Below are 14,466 nucleotides of genomic sequence, written 5' to 3'. Positions count from 1 at the left end.
CACAACAGCCAGCATCCCCCCAGCATCCCTATAAGCTGCTGTCCCCTCTCCTACTGGGAAGCATGTCCTCTCATGAGGAAGCAGAGTCTGCACACAAGTTCCAGTGAGGTTAAGCTTGATTCAGCCCCAGTCTCTCAGTCTCTTCCTGTAGCCACCATTGATGAAAGCTCAGTTCCTCCCACCAGCCTTAAAACATGGTCAGGTCCCTGCTTGGAGGAGCCCTCAGAGACCCACACCAGCCCAGGCTTCCACTTTTCAATTCCTCCCTCTCAGCTCTGGGATGGCCGGTAGGATAGATACTGTATACCTGGGAGGGAAGGCAGAGGACCTGGAAGAACAACTGCCTGCACTGAGGCTGCGGTGGGCAGCTGGCAATGCAGCTCCCCAAATCTTGGGGTGCCTCGACTCAAATGCATGCAGCCACCAGTGGGGAAACTGAGGCAAGGGGAGATGCACGGCAGATGCCAAGAGAACCAAGATGTCCTGCTCTGGAGCTGCCTGAGGAGCCTCAGCCCCCTTAGAAACCTTGAAGCCCCAGCAGCTCTGGCCATACAGATGTTCCAAATCCTCCCTTTCCTCCCAGAACTGCCTCTGGGAAGAGCAGAAGCACAAGGCAGTGGCAGGGGAAGCGTCTGAACAATCAGGGCTTGTGTAGGGATGAAGAAAGGCCCTTCTTGTCAACGGGTGCAGTTGGGGTGAGCCTGGGGGCATCGCAGGATGGCACCCCAGGTACCCCAGCTGTGCCAGCTCTCCAGACCAACAGAGAGGGGGCTGTTGTGGGCCCAGGCCCGGCACGGAGTGTCACTGCCTGCCTTGGTTAGCGGGGATGCTCTCTTTGTGCCTGCTGATTTCTGCTCTGCTGACCCGCTTTGCTCCCTCCGCCGGTGCCATCCATCAGTTCTGGCAGCCCCGTCAATTCCAGGGCTCCACGATGCCATTCCTCAGGGAAAAGGCACTTTTTCTTTTAAGGGAGAGGAGAAGTATTTTCCCTCCCAACAAGCTGCTAGGCTCCATTCTTCCCTTCCTCAGAGACTTTTAATGCTGCAGCCAGCCCGGGGACAGGGGCAGAGCATGTGCATGGGCTTTTCATTCATCCCAGCCTCAGCCTCCCCTCCATATGCCAGCGGCCATAAGGGCTGAGATACCTGCAGTGTCCCCGGGCAGATGTGCAGTGCTCCCGGGCAGATGTGCAGTGTCCCCCGGGCAGATGTGCTCCAGCATCCTGCCTGCACCCGAGCCCTTGCTATTGCAGATACCAGGCAGGTGGTGGCAGCCTGACCCGCAGCCCGCAGGTCCTGCAGGCAGGTCAGGGGGTGAGCATCCGTGCCAAGGGGGCAGGAGCTGGGGGAAACCAGCCTGGCGATGGACAAACTCACCCGGCTCTTTTCGTACGCCTTATGGGGCTGGCTGCAGCAGCAGCACCTTGGGGAGAGTGTTACTGCATATGTCCCATATCTCACTTGCTGTTGGGATGAGGATGGGGAAGGATGCGTTCACACCTCCATCCCTAAAAACCCTTCTCCAGGAGTTAAAACCTCCCTCAATGCCCCACAAGGGTGCTCACCATAAGGCTGTAATGCTGGAGACTACCTATAGCTGGGCAGTAGGAAAAAGCAGGATCCTTCAAGCATCTTTCAGCCTTTCCTCCGTGGGCCAGGGTCAGCCCCACAGTGCCGGATGTTATCCCTGCTCTCCCCAGCCCCAACTTTCTGTCCCGAGGTTTGGATGTAGGGCAGAGCCCTGATCATTATCAGGGCTTTCTGCTCTGCCCCAACAATCCCACCTTGGCAGCAGAAACATCTGCCTCACCTCTTCGATCAGTATTCAGCTCTTAATAGTCCTGGCAATTCTCAAGAAAACAGGGACATTAAACATTAATTGTATCTATTTGGATTAAAAAAATTTTATTACTTGAGTTAATTATAGCTGGAGTTGTAAAAAGATGCAGAGCAAAGAGGTGTTGCTGCCCTGTGGGTGAGCAGGGCTGAGCATTCCTGACCATACCAAGCAGTCAGTTGGACAACGATGGAGGGATGTAACCACCATGAGCATGGCCGCCTGCCCAACACACATCTGGACCCTGTCCTTTGGGAAGGAGCTGCCTTGGGAAGGGGCTGTGAACGAACCATGCTGCTTGTGGGTGCAGAGGTGGTGGCAGGGTCTCCGGGCGCACGGCAGGTACTCACTTGGTTGTTGTGCTGGCGGGACCTGGCCTGCCCCAGCCTGTGGGCTTCTAATTTACTGCTTTCCTTTTACCGTAAAACTGAAAGGGGAAGGTGCACCCTTTAATCACTGCCTCCAGGGCCCCGCCTGAAACCACACAGAGACCAAGCGAAGGCTACGACTTAATGCTCCTTCCGACACCTTTTTATGATTCATGGGCCTGACCTTGAGCCATAAACCGCTCAACCTCCCCGCCACACTGCCAGTATTTACAGCCTGCAGGGTCACTGCACGCAGCGATGCAGACCCGCAGCTAGGGCCATGCACAACAGCACAGGTACACAGTCGGGATGCAACAGGTACGCAGATGGAGATGGCTACACAGCTGGGGATGCAGCCGTGGGTGGATCCTAATGCTGCACAGAGATGGAGATGCACAGTGCACCAATGCATACATGTTTATGCTCACCCATACATGCGCGCAGAGGTGTGCACAGGTAAGATGCCCTCACTGGGGGGCACCTGCAGATGTGCATAGAAGCCCAACATGACCCAGAAGTGTGCACTTGCAGAAAGCTGACTGTGTGCTGGGCTGCATTAAAAGGAATGTGACCAGCAGGTCGAGGGAGGGGATTCTTCTTGCCTACTCCTCTCTCATGAGACCCCACCTGCAGTACTGTGTCCAGCTCTGGGGCCTCCAACACAAGAGGGACCTGCTTAAGCATGTCCAGAGGAGGCCATGAAGATTACCAGGGGGCTGGAGCACCTCTGCTCTGGGTACAGGCTGAGAGCTGGGTTTGTTCAGCCTGGAGAAGAGAAGGCTCAGGGGTGACCTTATAACAGTCTTCTAGTACCTAAAAGGGGCTACATGAAATCTGGAGAGGGACTTTTTACAAAGGCACGTAGTGACAGGACAAGGGCAGATGGTTTTACATGGAAAGAGGGCAGCTTTAGATTAGATATTATGAGGAAATTATTCACTATGAGGTTGGTGAGGCGCTGGCACAGATTGCCCAAAGAAGCTGTGGCTGCCCCATCCCTGGAAGTGTTCAAGGCCAGGTTGGAACAGGGCTTGGAAGGGTCCATCTTGCTGCATCCCACCAGTCAGGCAGTCTTGCTCCCCAGGTGAGACCCAGGAAAGCTCACACTGGTCCAAATTGGTCTACTGGTTAAAGCAAAGGGTGCCCCTCTGGGTAGGCTCAGAGCAGCTAGAGCCTTACTCGATGCCTCAGTTTCCCCACCGCCACAGCAGAAAAATAATCCTGACCCATCATGTTTGCACGGAGCTGGGAGGCCGAGGTTGTTAATGTTTGCAAAGTGGGTTTGGCTCCTGTGGTAGAGCAAGGCAGAAATGTGAAGGTCATTATTATTGGTGGGATTAAAGCAGTTTAACCCAGAGTGAGGGGGTACAGGTGAATGCAGCAGCTGCTCAGCAAGAAATCGCACACACACAACCACAAAATAGTGATGAATACTACAATTATGGCTCATTTTTGAAACACTGGATGGAACTGGAGGGTTACCAGAGTGTCCTCTAACACTTCTACCCCCAAAATACCCTCCCTGAAGGCAGATGGGACTGAAATAGGCTGTTTCTGGAGACACTGTACAAGGTGTCAGTGCCCATCGGCACATGTACATATCTCCTGGCATCACTTGCCAGCACAGAGGTCTTCATACACAGCCCCACAGGTCCCCACCATGACCCATTGGGGAACCACAGAATCAGGCAACTTAAGCGGAACGAAAATCTCCTTCTTTTAAGTTTACAGGTTGTCATTTTTTTTTTTCTTTCCTCCTTCCAAAACAAAAGAGGGAAAAAACATCCTTATCTCATGAAGCAGGGTTCAGGAAAAAGCTACTGGTCTTTTGGACTTGGTAAGTCCCCATTGCTAGCCTCGCTTGTCAAGGAGAATTTATCAGCCAAACACAGTGCTGGTATAATGCGCCATACAACTAGTGCATAAACAAACTTCAGCATGATAAATGCCCTGCTTTGAAGCCATAAAGTTATTAGCTAGTGGCTGTTAGCTACTGCTTAGCATGGGGCACACTCCTTCCATTAACCCCTGGATGTCCCGTCCACACTCAAGCACAGGAAGATCTCCAGAGAGCACCTCTGTGCAGTGGGAATGCACGGAGGGACCTGGTGGGCAGGGATGCTTCTGCGGGCACTTATGTGTGCATGTTATACCTGCCATAGAGGAAGGAAATGCTTGCTGGGAATGGGGCTCTGAAGGCTGGCACCCCCTCACTGCCCTATTTGGGACCTTCTGTGGCTCCTCTTTCCCTACAAGGCAAATGCAGAAGGCAGCAGAACCATGGTGGTTACGTACATACCCATCTCAGACCCTCTTGGCTGTACTTGTTTGAGACACAGACTGAGTTGGGGCTGGGGGAAGGCAGTTGCCCCTCCAGTGCCCATCTTCCCCTTAGACAAAGTGCTGCTGAAGCCTCTAAAGCAAAAGCCCTGTATTTTTATGGCAGGCAGTGATATCTGGTGAGGTGTTGAGAGTTCCCTCTGCTGCCTGCAGCACACGGCTGCCTGCAGCTCCAGATGTAGTTTCACCGGAGGCTGGGCTGTGTCATCCATCGAGGTCCTCTGGTCCCCCAGGCCACCTCCTGTCCCCATCCCACTCTCAGGTACTGTACCAAGGCAGGGAGCTGGGTGTGCTGGGGGTGGCAGTAGGTCTCCAGCACTCAGTCCGAAGCACAGATGGGGTTATACAGCAGTGCGGTGACTTCTTGGCCACACAGCCAAAAGCCCCAGTGAGAGATGCTGGTGGCCAGGGACTAACTCCCATCCTTCTCCCAGTAACACCTTCTCTGCAAGGAGGCAGGAGATACCTCGATATCTCAGCCGGGCCAGCTGGGGGGCAGCAGGACTAGAGGCTGCTTCAGTGCCTGTTCCTCATTAGAAGCCCAGTGCTGAAGAAACTCATAATTAAAGCCCTGAGTATTAATTAATCCCAATGACCCTCCTCTTATTCTCTTTCCCCTGCTTTCACAGCTCAGGAGGTCAGTCAGCATTATTAACACATGCAAGTGGAAGATGGCAAGCTCACTGAGTGGGTTGGCAGACCCTGGGCAATGTCTTGTGTTCAGAGCAGCCAGAGGTGCCCTATCACATCCCACCAGCATGGTGTCCCTTCCTGGCCTCTTCTCTCATGGCTGGGCTTGGATGGGGACACACCTCACTCACTTAGACACAGTCAGCACCTTGGGGAGAGCACTTAAACGAGCTGAAACATCCCAGAATTTGCAGAGATGCTTTTATGCTAACTCTGCCTGTGCAGTCCCTTGCACAGTGGCTAAGGGCAGATCCCTGCATCCCAGGGGCCGGGTTGAGCCTTGCTAGAGATGACCTACCCTTGGAGAACAGCCAGCCCAGCCCAAAACCACCACCAAAAGGTCCTTGAGCATCCCACCTCTGGTACCCAGACCTTGTTTGGGTCTTTAAGAGCCTCAGCACTAAGAAGGCAGCCATGTGGCACAGAGAGGACATGGAGACCTTTTGTGCAGCATAGCCCCTCCACCCTAGGGCTGTCCATGCAAATTCCATGCAGTATCCATGTCGCTCAGGGCACAGATGTAGCTCCTGGTAAGGCCATGCTCCCTCCAAAACACTGCCCACGCACAACCCGCAGACTGATGTGCTGCAGAGAGCTGCTACAGAGCAAGAAAACAAGATAGGAAATAAATCCAAACTTTTCTGACTCCCTGGCAACAACCTATTGCTTCCCTCATCTGATTTCCCCCCCCCCTTTTTCTGCTGCAGCAATAAAAAGGGGAAAATCAACATCCAAATGATCTTGTTTATGGTGACTAAATAAGCTGCATGTGCTTAATCCGTTAGAGTTTAATGAATTTACGACTTGCTTTGGAATTTGACAGGGGCTGTAAAAGAGTAATTAACATTTATCAGTGTGGTTTTTACACACACCCCGCCCTCCTCCCGGCTCCTTCCCTCCTCCTGCTGCCTGTCGCGGAGCAGCACTGGGTATCGGGGGGAATATAAAAGTGATCAATTAATTCTTAATAATCTCAGGGAAAGATTGTAGAGGCACAGTATGAACTCAGGGAGTGTCAATAAAGGTGCCAAAGGTTGGTTCCCCCCCCTTCCTGGTGCTGCTGCAGAGGAATGTGGGCAGCCAGGGAGGGGATGAGGCGGATGAGGTGGACCAATCCTGCATCCCTTTCCTTCTCCATCACACTCCAGCAGCCTCCAGAGTAGCTTTCTAATGCAAACCTAATTGCTGTGCCAACTGCTACCTCTGTCCTGATAGACCTGAACCTGTTGAGAGCGACCTCAAATCCTCCCCATCATGACCACAGGGCAGCTGAGCATCTGCGCAGATGGAGAGGGCAGGCAGTGGTGCTGGCACCTGCGCTGGCCCCACTCACCCCGCTGTCACTCGGCACAGGCAGCCGATGCTGTTTGAGGGAACATCAGTGCTGACCCCGAGACAAGAAAGGGGGCTCAAAATCTCATGCCTTACTTGTTCCTGGCCCTCCCAGATGCTTGGCTGCCATGGAGCAGGACTGCAAGCAGGGATGCAGTGTGGGAGCTGCAAGGAGACAAGAAGTCCAGGCTCCCCTGCCAGTGATCTCAGGGAAGGCTGAATATGACCAAATTATCCCAAGGGTTTTCTGTGCTGGGAACCCAGTATGTTCTGCCCTGGGCTACCTTGCTCAGCAGCCCTGTGAACCACAAAGCCAGAGGAGCCACAGCCATCACCATCCTAGTAGGTAGGACATGTCCCCTGTGATTGCAGCATCCTGCCTGTGTGTGACTGGGATGCAAGGGAGCCTGCATGCCTGGGCATCCATAGGGGAGGAAAGGGGTCAGTGCTCCTGGGTGATAGCAGGCTCCATGGAGGAGACAGAGAAGTATCTGGGCTTGGCTGTGGGGCAGAGGGTCCTGGAGACCCACAAACAAATGCTCAGGATGATAAATCCTCAGGGGTTTGAGGCTGTCTGGGGATCTGCTCTGGACAGAAACAAATTCTCCCTGTCGAGCATAATGGCCAGAAATAAGCAATGAGGCAGGGATGGAGAGGGCTGGACGCTGGGGGTCTGGAAAATCTCCTCCCAGCCCCATGCTGAGCACCGGTGGGGGTGGGAGGCTGGCTGGGACCCCTGTGCCAGGCACTCACCACCAGTTGGATGGGGCAAGACTTGGGATTTCTTGCCAGGAGGGAGTTATTCTGAAGCAGGATGAGTGCAGGACAGGCAGGGAAGAGAAGGAGAAAGTAATGGTATGAACTTGCTTTAATTTTACCTGAATTATGGTTCAAGGCCAGCTGGCTGGCATGGGCTGGGGCATCAGGGAGGGAGCAAAGCCTGGTGGGCAGTGGGGCAGAGCCGCCATGCAGGGCAAGGAGGTGAGGGAAGAAGGCTGTGGTGATGGTGCTTGGTGTGGCCAAACTGCCAGAGAGCATCAGCAACCAGTAGCCTCTGAGCGAGGTTCTCCAACGTCGGGCAAGCTTATGGTGCTGGGGCTGCACACACACGTCTCAAAGAGAGAAAAGGAAGCACAGGGAGGGGTTTCTGGTATCAGCACACCAACGTCTGCTCTGCTCACTAGGCAGCAGGTCTGGGTCTCCATTGCATGAGTGGCACAGCCAACATCCATAGCCAAGGCTCTGAAAATCACTCAGGGACCACTCACTGGTGCCTCATTCTCAGAGCGCAGTGCTCGTGCAGCCCTCTACATTGCCATTCAGGTTCCACCACAGACCTCCTGCATGACCCCAGGATCCCTCCTCTGCTGTGGAGAAGAGGATGCTGTGGGGCAGCAAAGGGGCAGAGAGGGGGCTGCGCTCCCCCCCGCCTGCACTGGCTCAGCTGCTCCCGTGTCAGCCTGTCTAAACAGCACCTCCTCCTGCAGAGACCTTGTGCTGGGGGTCGGCAGCTCAGCATCTCTGGGATTTGTCATGGTAGTGCTGGAGTTATCAAACAGCAGCTTGGACCAGGCACCCCAAAGGGTTGCATCAACCAGACCCAACATCATCATCCATCTGCAGGGAAAGCACCCTCTGGCGCTGAGGACACGGAAGGGGCTCAGGTGGCATTGGGCTGGTCCTCCCTGGCTACCAACACCCTGCCTCACACCAGCCACATGGCTTCATCCCCGTGCAAGGCTGGAACTCATTAGTGACGGAGCAAGGCTGTGATGGGGCGATGCTTGGCCAAGGCTTGCTGCTTTGCGACGGCACTAATGGATCAGAGACAGCCCAGCCATGTCCCCGCCTCGCTCTGCTCGGGCGCTGCTGGCAGTCCTAACAAAGAACATTTATCCAGCTGCATTCCCAGTTTCTCCTTCTTCCCGTTTCCCTTTTCTGTTGCCCAGGTGTGACAATTTTAGTACCCATAAATCATAAGGTGGATATTAACAATAACGGAATGTACAGCCCTGTGTTGGCTTTCCTCTGTCTGCAGTCACACTTCGGATGGCAGAAGGGTTAGAAAGAGTTAACAGGAGACTCCCAGGTCCCCTAAGCATCTTGCCCCAGGTCTTAAGCCCATAAGCAGTAGTGCTAAAGATGATTTTAAGCCATGATTATAAGTAATCTATTGATCCTTTGGACTGTATCATGACAGATTAACCATTTTAATAAAACACCTATTAATCATGCATTAACCCTTCTCAGCTATGTGTACATTGAACACCGAATTGACAAGGGCATTGGGATTTCCGGGAGCATATTTGGAAGGGGAGGGAGGGGAGGTTTCTTTAGATAACAACAACAACAACAAGAAAATAATGCAAACTTACAGAGGGGGAGAGTTAAAATCATACGATGAGTGGCAGTTGCAGACGCCTGGGGCCCTCTTTGGTTGTCGCTTCTATCTGGCAATCAATTGACAAGAAATTGAGATTATGAAACATTGCGGCTGTGATCAAAGGAGGAGGGTGTCCTTCCCCCATCTGAGGCCAAATCTCCACTCCCCATGGGAACCAATGTCATTGAATGTCAGTGATTTGGCCTTTGGTAGATACTGGACAATATTGGCACATGTCCCCCAGCCCCACTGGTCTTTATGGCAAACTCTGAGCAAGGATGCAGCATCCTGAAGGTGGATCGTAATGGAGCACCTAGATGCCCATGATTCTTTTCTGAGGAGACTTGTCCCTAAGAGCAAGTCATTGCGAGGAAAAAGAAGGAGAAATGAGGAAAGCAAACACCGCCCAGCTCAGGCCAGCGGTGAAGGGGCACAGGCTGCTCACATCCTCTCTCTTCCCACCCTTGAAATCCACAGCACCGGTGTGGGTTGGTCTGGCTGATGGACTGGGACCAGCAGTGCCCCGGGGCCCCTCTGTAAGCACTGGGGAAGGGGCAGGCACTGCTTCCTCCTGCCCCGACCGTTGCAGCCTCAGAAACCACCAAGTCCCCGGTGCATTAGGAACTGCCTGGAGGCCGGAGCTTCCTGCAGGTGCCCCGGGCCCATGAATCACACCTTGTCACAGGGCTCGGGGTGCCCAACGGCTGGGTGACCTCTGCGGTGCCCAGGGAGCCCTGCCCCAGGGTGCACGCGCATCCCCACCACCCCATCCTGGCCAGGCGAGGGTTAACAGGCATTAATCACACTGTTTGAGAGACATTTCAAAGCCTCTTCCAAATATTATAAAAAATGTCTTTAATCATCTAATAGCGCAAACCCCACTCATGATGGATGGAGAGAAGTCGCCTCTCTCCTCCTGATCCTAACAGATGAGGCTGAAGAGCTGTTGCTCCGGGGAGGAGGGGGAAAGTTGGGGAGGGGGCTGGGGGAAGAGAAGGACATTTCTCAACCTCCCACCAGAGCAGTTATAAATATGAGGTCATACAGCAAGAGATGATAACGCATTAAGGGTTCTTGAGATATTAGTCTGTCAGCCTCGTTAGACACAGCCTATTTGGGGCTGACTGCATAATTAGAGGCTGGGGTACCCATAACTCATCGGTGTTTATACGGTAGGAAGGGGCTATGCTCACTATCACCCTCAGCACTCTGAGAAGTCATCTTCAACAGACATTAGACCCTGCTCCCTGCTACAAAAACAACCCTCCTCTCCCCAGGAACAACTGCTCCTGCTCCCCACATCCCTCCCTTCCTGCAGCTCAGAGCTCTCTGCATGCTTGGTGCACATACCCTCGCCTCTTCCTTCCCATGAAGGTGGAGAACAGGGTTATGACTTGATCGAGGCGCCTCAGGGTGGTTTGTGACCAAGTGGAGAAGTCCTGGCTCCCAGTCCCCTGCTCATAGGGTGACTTGCTAGGAATAGCCCATGTGCTGCCCTGCAAGGGACTACATTCCCTGAGCATCCCCAGGCAGCCTCCAAGCAAGTCTGGCCCTCCTGTGTCCTTCTGCCTTTTCAGGGAGTAGCTGGAAACACCTTGGGGACCACTTGCTTGGTTTGGAAGCTGGCCAAGGAGGAGTTGGGCTTTCCATGTCCCCTCTGCTTTCTCTTCCCAGTTCTGCCTAGGTGGTGGTAGCACTGACACGAAAGGGCACTTCCCAACTAACCCAGTCAAGGCACTGAACAAGTGAAACAGGGAAGGGGAGTGTTTCCCTTCTGAAAGTGCAGAGTGAGGGCACCACAAGACCCAGCTCCTGCTCGAAAGGAAAGGGAACAGAGAGGGAGCAGCGAGCAGGGGGAGGCAGGTGAAAGCCAAAGCAAGCCCCATGCGCCTGGCAGAGTCAGCTTTGTGGCCTGGGACCTCCCTGTGACTCCTTTTGCCCTGTGGTAGGTGGGAAAATGAAGGCACTGGGAAGGGCAGGGACATCAACATGAGAAACAAGAGCCCTCACTGCAGGGACTGCCTTGACGCTGCCGAAGTCCCCACCATGGCCACCCAGGGCCTCATCCTTGGTCCCTGCTTGCCCCATGCAGCCAGGGAGGGGGCAAGGGGTCTGTGGAGGAAGGGGCAACCCCTTGGCTTCCGAGGCTGAGGTAGGATAATGAATCCTGATGGGGGAAATGACCTTTTCCAAATGCCACATGTCATTGGATTTTATATCACACCAGGACAATGTGCCATGGGTATTAAAATCGTTTTTTCAATAGAAGAGTGTGTGTGTATGTGTGTGTCAGAGAGATGTGAGAAAAATAAAATGAAGACATGAAAATTAGTCTGCCTCTAAACATGGCCTTTAGAAAAGACTTGGGCCCTCACAGAGCAGGGCTGAGAGAGAAAATCTGTGCTCTTTGCTCCTGAGATCACAGATGATTCTGTCAAGGGAACAGGACTTGCCCAAACCTCATGTCAGGACTAGAGGAGACAGGCTTAGGAGTCCTGATCCCCATTTGTAAAGTCCTGCAAAGACTTTCACCTCTACAGCATCTCCTCTGCCATGAAGGGACACTTCTAGGGGTGGTCCACACACAGAGGCATGCACAGAGGCATACGGAGCACCAATCACCTTGCACATGTGCTCCTGGACACCCATGGGTGTTAGTCCTGGCTATGCACATGGAGAAAGCAAAGTCTTACATGACAGTCAACACCAAGTTACTTGGCCTCACCTGGGCTTCAAAGCAGCCCATATCCTGTGGACCAGCCCGGAGATGCTCATGAGCATCCATGGAGTTATCCATACACTCACAGAGGTATGGACACCCCCCCATATACACCAAGATACATTCCCATGTGAAAACACAATGTAAAAGGGAAGGTGCTGGAAGCTAAATTCACTTGAACTCCAGCCTGTTCCCTCAATGTGCAGGGCAATTGTCCGGCTGAAATAACAACACTGGGACAGAAAAAAAACAGGGACAAGCTGTGTTTGTTTATTCAGCTTCTTTCTCCCCATCTCCTCTCGACAATGCCCTGACACCGTGTCCTGCCGCGCCAGGGCTGCAACCCCAACGAGCTAAATTTATCCCAGCTGGAGCCCTGTTTACAAGCCTTGTCCTGTTTACAGCGTGGTCCATCCTGCCCAGGACCAGGCAGTGGCCATCCCCAGAGCAGGCAGTCTGTGCCTCACCTTCCTCAGCCTCTGCCATGCCCAGGCTGTCTATGGGGTCCCTGGAAAGATGCCCAACATCCCGCACTCCCCATGTGTTTGCACACAGGGCAGCTTGTGGGCTCCTGCCCATCTAGGAGGCAACAGGGAGATGTAGGCTTGCACAGGCTGCTGCTTGTCCAGTAGTGGCCCAGGTGGCCACAGCCTTCTCCAGTGCTGGCCGGTAGCACACCATCACTCAGAAAAACATTTGATGCAAGCTCTGCAATGATGGTGCAGCACATTCCATGAGATACCAGCCAGGGACAAGCATGCTCCAACATGAAAGCATTAATGGAGCTGCAGGTCTCATACAACCATGCGTGGGTGCTCTGCTTCTCATACCTCATGCCAAAGTGGAGGGCCACAGGCTTCAGCTGTCATGCACCCATCCCTGTCTCCCTGATGTGCTCACATGGACTGGGAGGACAGAGATGGCAAGATCTCAGCCCCCTTGTCAAGGTGACAGAACTGGGTGTCACATCAGCAGTCTGAACGGTTGAGTCTTGTGAATAGACATTAAAGCCCTGGGTATGAGATGGAGAGATGCTTGCTGCCAGCACCCTCCTGCACTGATTCCCATCTCTGGTGGAATGCCCTGGCCATGGTCTACCAAGGGGTGATATGTACCTCCTGTGGTCCCGGGCTGCCTCACCCGCAGGACCTGCCTTCAGCAGGGCTGTTGTCAGCATCCAGGCTCTTATTTGCTGTTTAATGAGTCCCTGCTAATGAATCCAAATGTATAAAAGCTTTTCATTAACCCTTTGGCTTTCTGTAAGCATTGGCCACTGGCTTGCAGAGGCTGGGAATCACAAGAGTGGTTTCAGGGGTGACTGCAGACCCTCACCTATGAGCCTGCGTGCTACCTTGTGCCCTGTCACCCTTTCCCTGCCCATGCCTGGTCTCAGTGGCTGCAGAGGGGACATGAGAGCCCTGTGGATGTGAAACAAAAAGGCTGATCCTGGGCTTCCTCAGTCTCCCTCACCAGGGGCAGTGAACAGAGATTCACTTTCATCCCCATGGCAGGGCCATTGCTCAGCAGTGATGGATCCCTCTTTGCACCTGCTCACAGCTGCATGTACTTAGGCTTAATGAGCGAGCAACCTCCTGGCATGCTGACGATGCAGCCCTGTTCCACAGTGTCTTGGTGCAGACTGCTGCCTGCTGTTGCCTCAGGAAGCCTCCTGCTTGAAACCAAGAGTTCTGGATTACATCTGTGGTAAGGGACACCTTATGTGCACATGAAGGGGAAAGAGGGTCTTGCAGAGAGACCCTGACCTGGATTCAGTGGCCAGAGTGGATGAGAGGCACAAATCTCAGTGTGTGACACTACCTCTGTGCAAGAAAGGGTCCAAGAGCAGCTGAGGATGGAGCAAGCAGAAGAGAGAGCTAGCAAAGCTTTCCTGTTGTTCAAGGGGTTTTGAGACAAGTATATTGTCCAGAGCAATGCCCATGGTGGCCCCACTGTGGTGCACCACAGCAGTGTCCATCCACAGATGCCTCCTCATCCCTCACTGCTCACACCTACCTTGCTACTTGCCTCTGGCCTAATTCTGGGTTGGTTTGTACCATGGGTGAGGGGAAGCCTTTCTGCACTGTGTGCCCCAGATCACACTACTTTGTGAAGCAGAAGCTCCAGGGAGAGCAGAAGATGGGTTGTATACCCCAGATAAGCTCCTTGTCCACAGTTCCGGAGGTGGCCTGTGCACGATTGTGAGTGGGGTTTGAGTGTGAAGGCTCAAAGCAGTGCTCCTAAGGAACTCCCATGCTGGGCATTTTTTATCCCCAAAATAATAGCTTGCTCAAGCTCACCAGACCCCTTTCACCCTGAAATACAAACAGAGCTTTTGAGGACTATTTCACTAGTCCAAAAACCACTCCACCCTTCATTCATGTTCATTTGGAGTACAGCAGGGAAGGGCTAATGGAGCAGCTCATCTGCACACAAACACGTACGTGTGTGCTCCTCACACATGCGGCTCCTCATCTCCGGAAGAAGATCTTCTCTTCAGGAAGTCACGGCCCTGATTACTTTGTCTTCCACATTTAAGAACATCCCTAACTGCTCCTTGGATAGCTCAATTAGTAAAGTGAATATATTATATAAAGTCTAAAAGATTAAACTATCATAGGCAGCCCATAATTTCATGAAGAAGTCAGGGGAGCATATCCCTCTTATTAACTCTATAACAAATGTGATGAAAATGTTCAAATAGAATGTTAATGCAATGTTACGTGTAATTTTCCCAGGCGATTTTCTGCTGAAATATTTCTTTATTAATAGTAATTGAGGGTATAAATTATGAATGAGGC

The 14,466-nt window shown here is 53.0% G+C and overlaps 1 protein-coding gene across 1 annotated transcript in view; it reads right to left on the bottom strand.

Moving 5' to 3' along the window:
- The window catches only part of RNF220 (ring finger protein 220), a gene marked incomplete at its 3' end in the record, with an annotated part of 162,260 nt that overhangs the window by 61,856 nt on the left and 85,938 nt on the right, over positions 1-14,466 (bottom strand). The window contains exon 3 of the mRNA XM_062617337.1: positions 8,942-9,016. Within this exon, the coding sequence (XP_062473321.1) occupies positions 8,942-9,016 (75 nt within the window). The remainder of the gene's footprint in view (positions 1-8,941; positions 9,017-14,466) is intronic.

This window comes from Pezoporus occidentalis, unplaced genomic scaffold, assembly GCF_034315485.1.
Source record: "Pezoporus occidentalis ecotype Australia unplaced genomic scaffold, CSIRO_AGI_Poc_V1 ctg194, whole genome shotgun sequence".
NCBI lineage: Eukaryota > Metazoa > Chordata > Aves > Psittaciformes > Psittacidae > Pezoporus > Pezoporus occidentalis.
The sequence above is the reverse complement of the archived record's forward strand: the minus strand, read 5'-3'. Positions and strand labels throughout refer to the sequence as shown.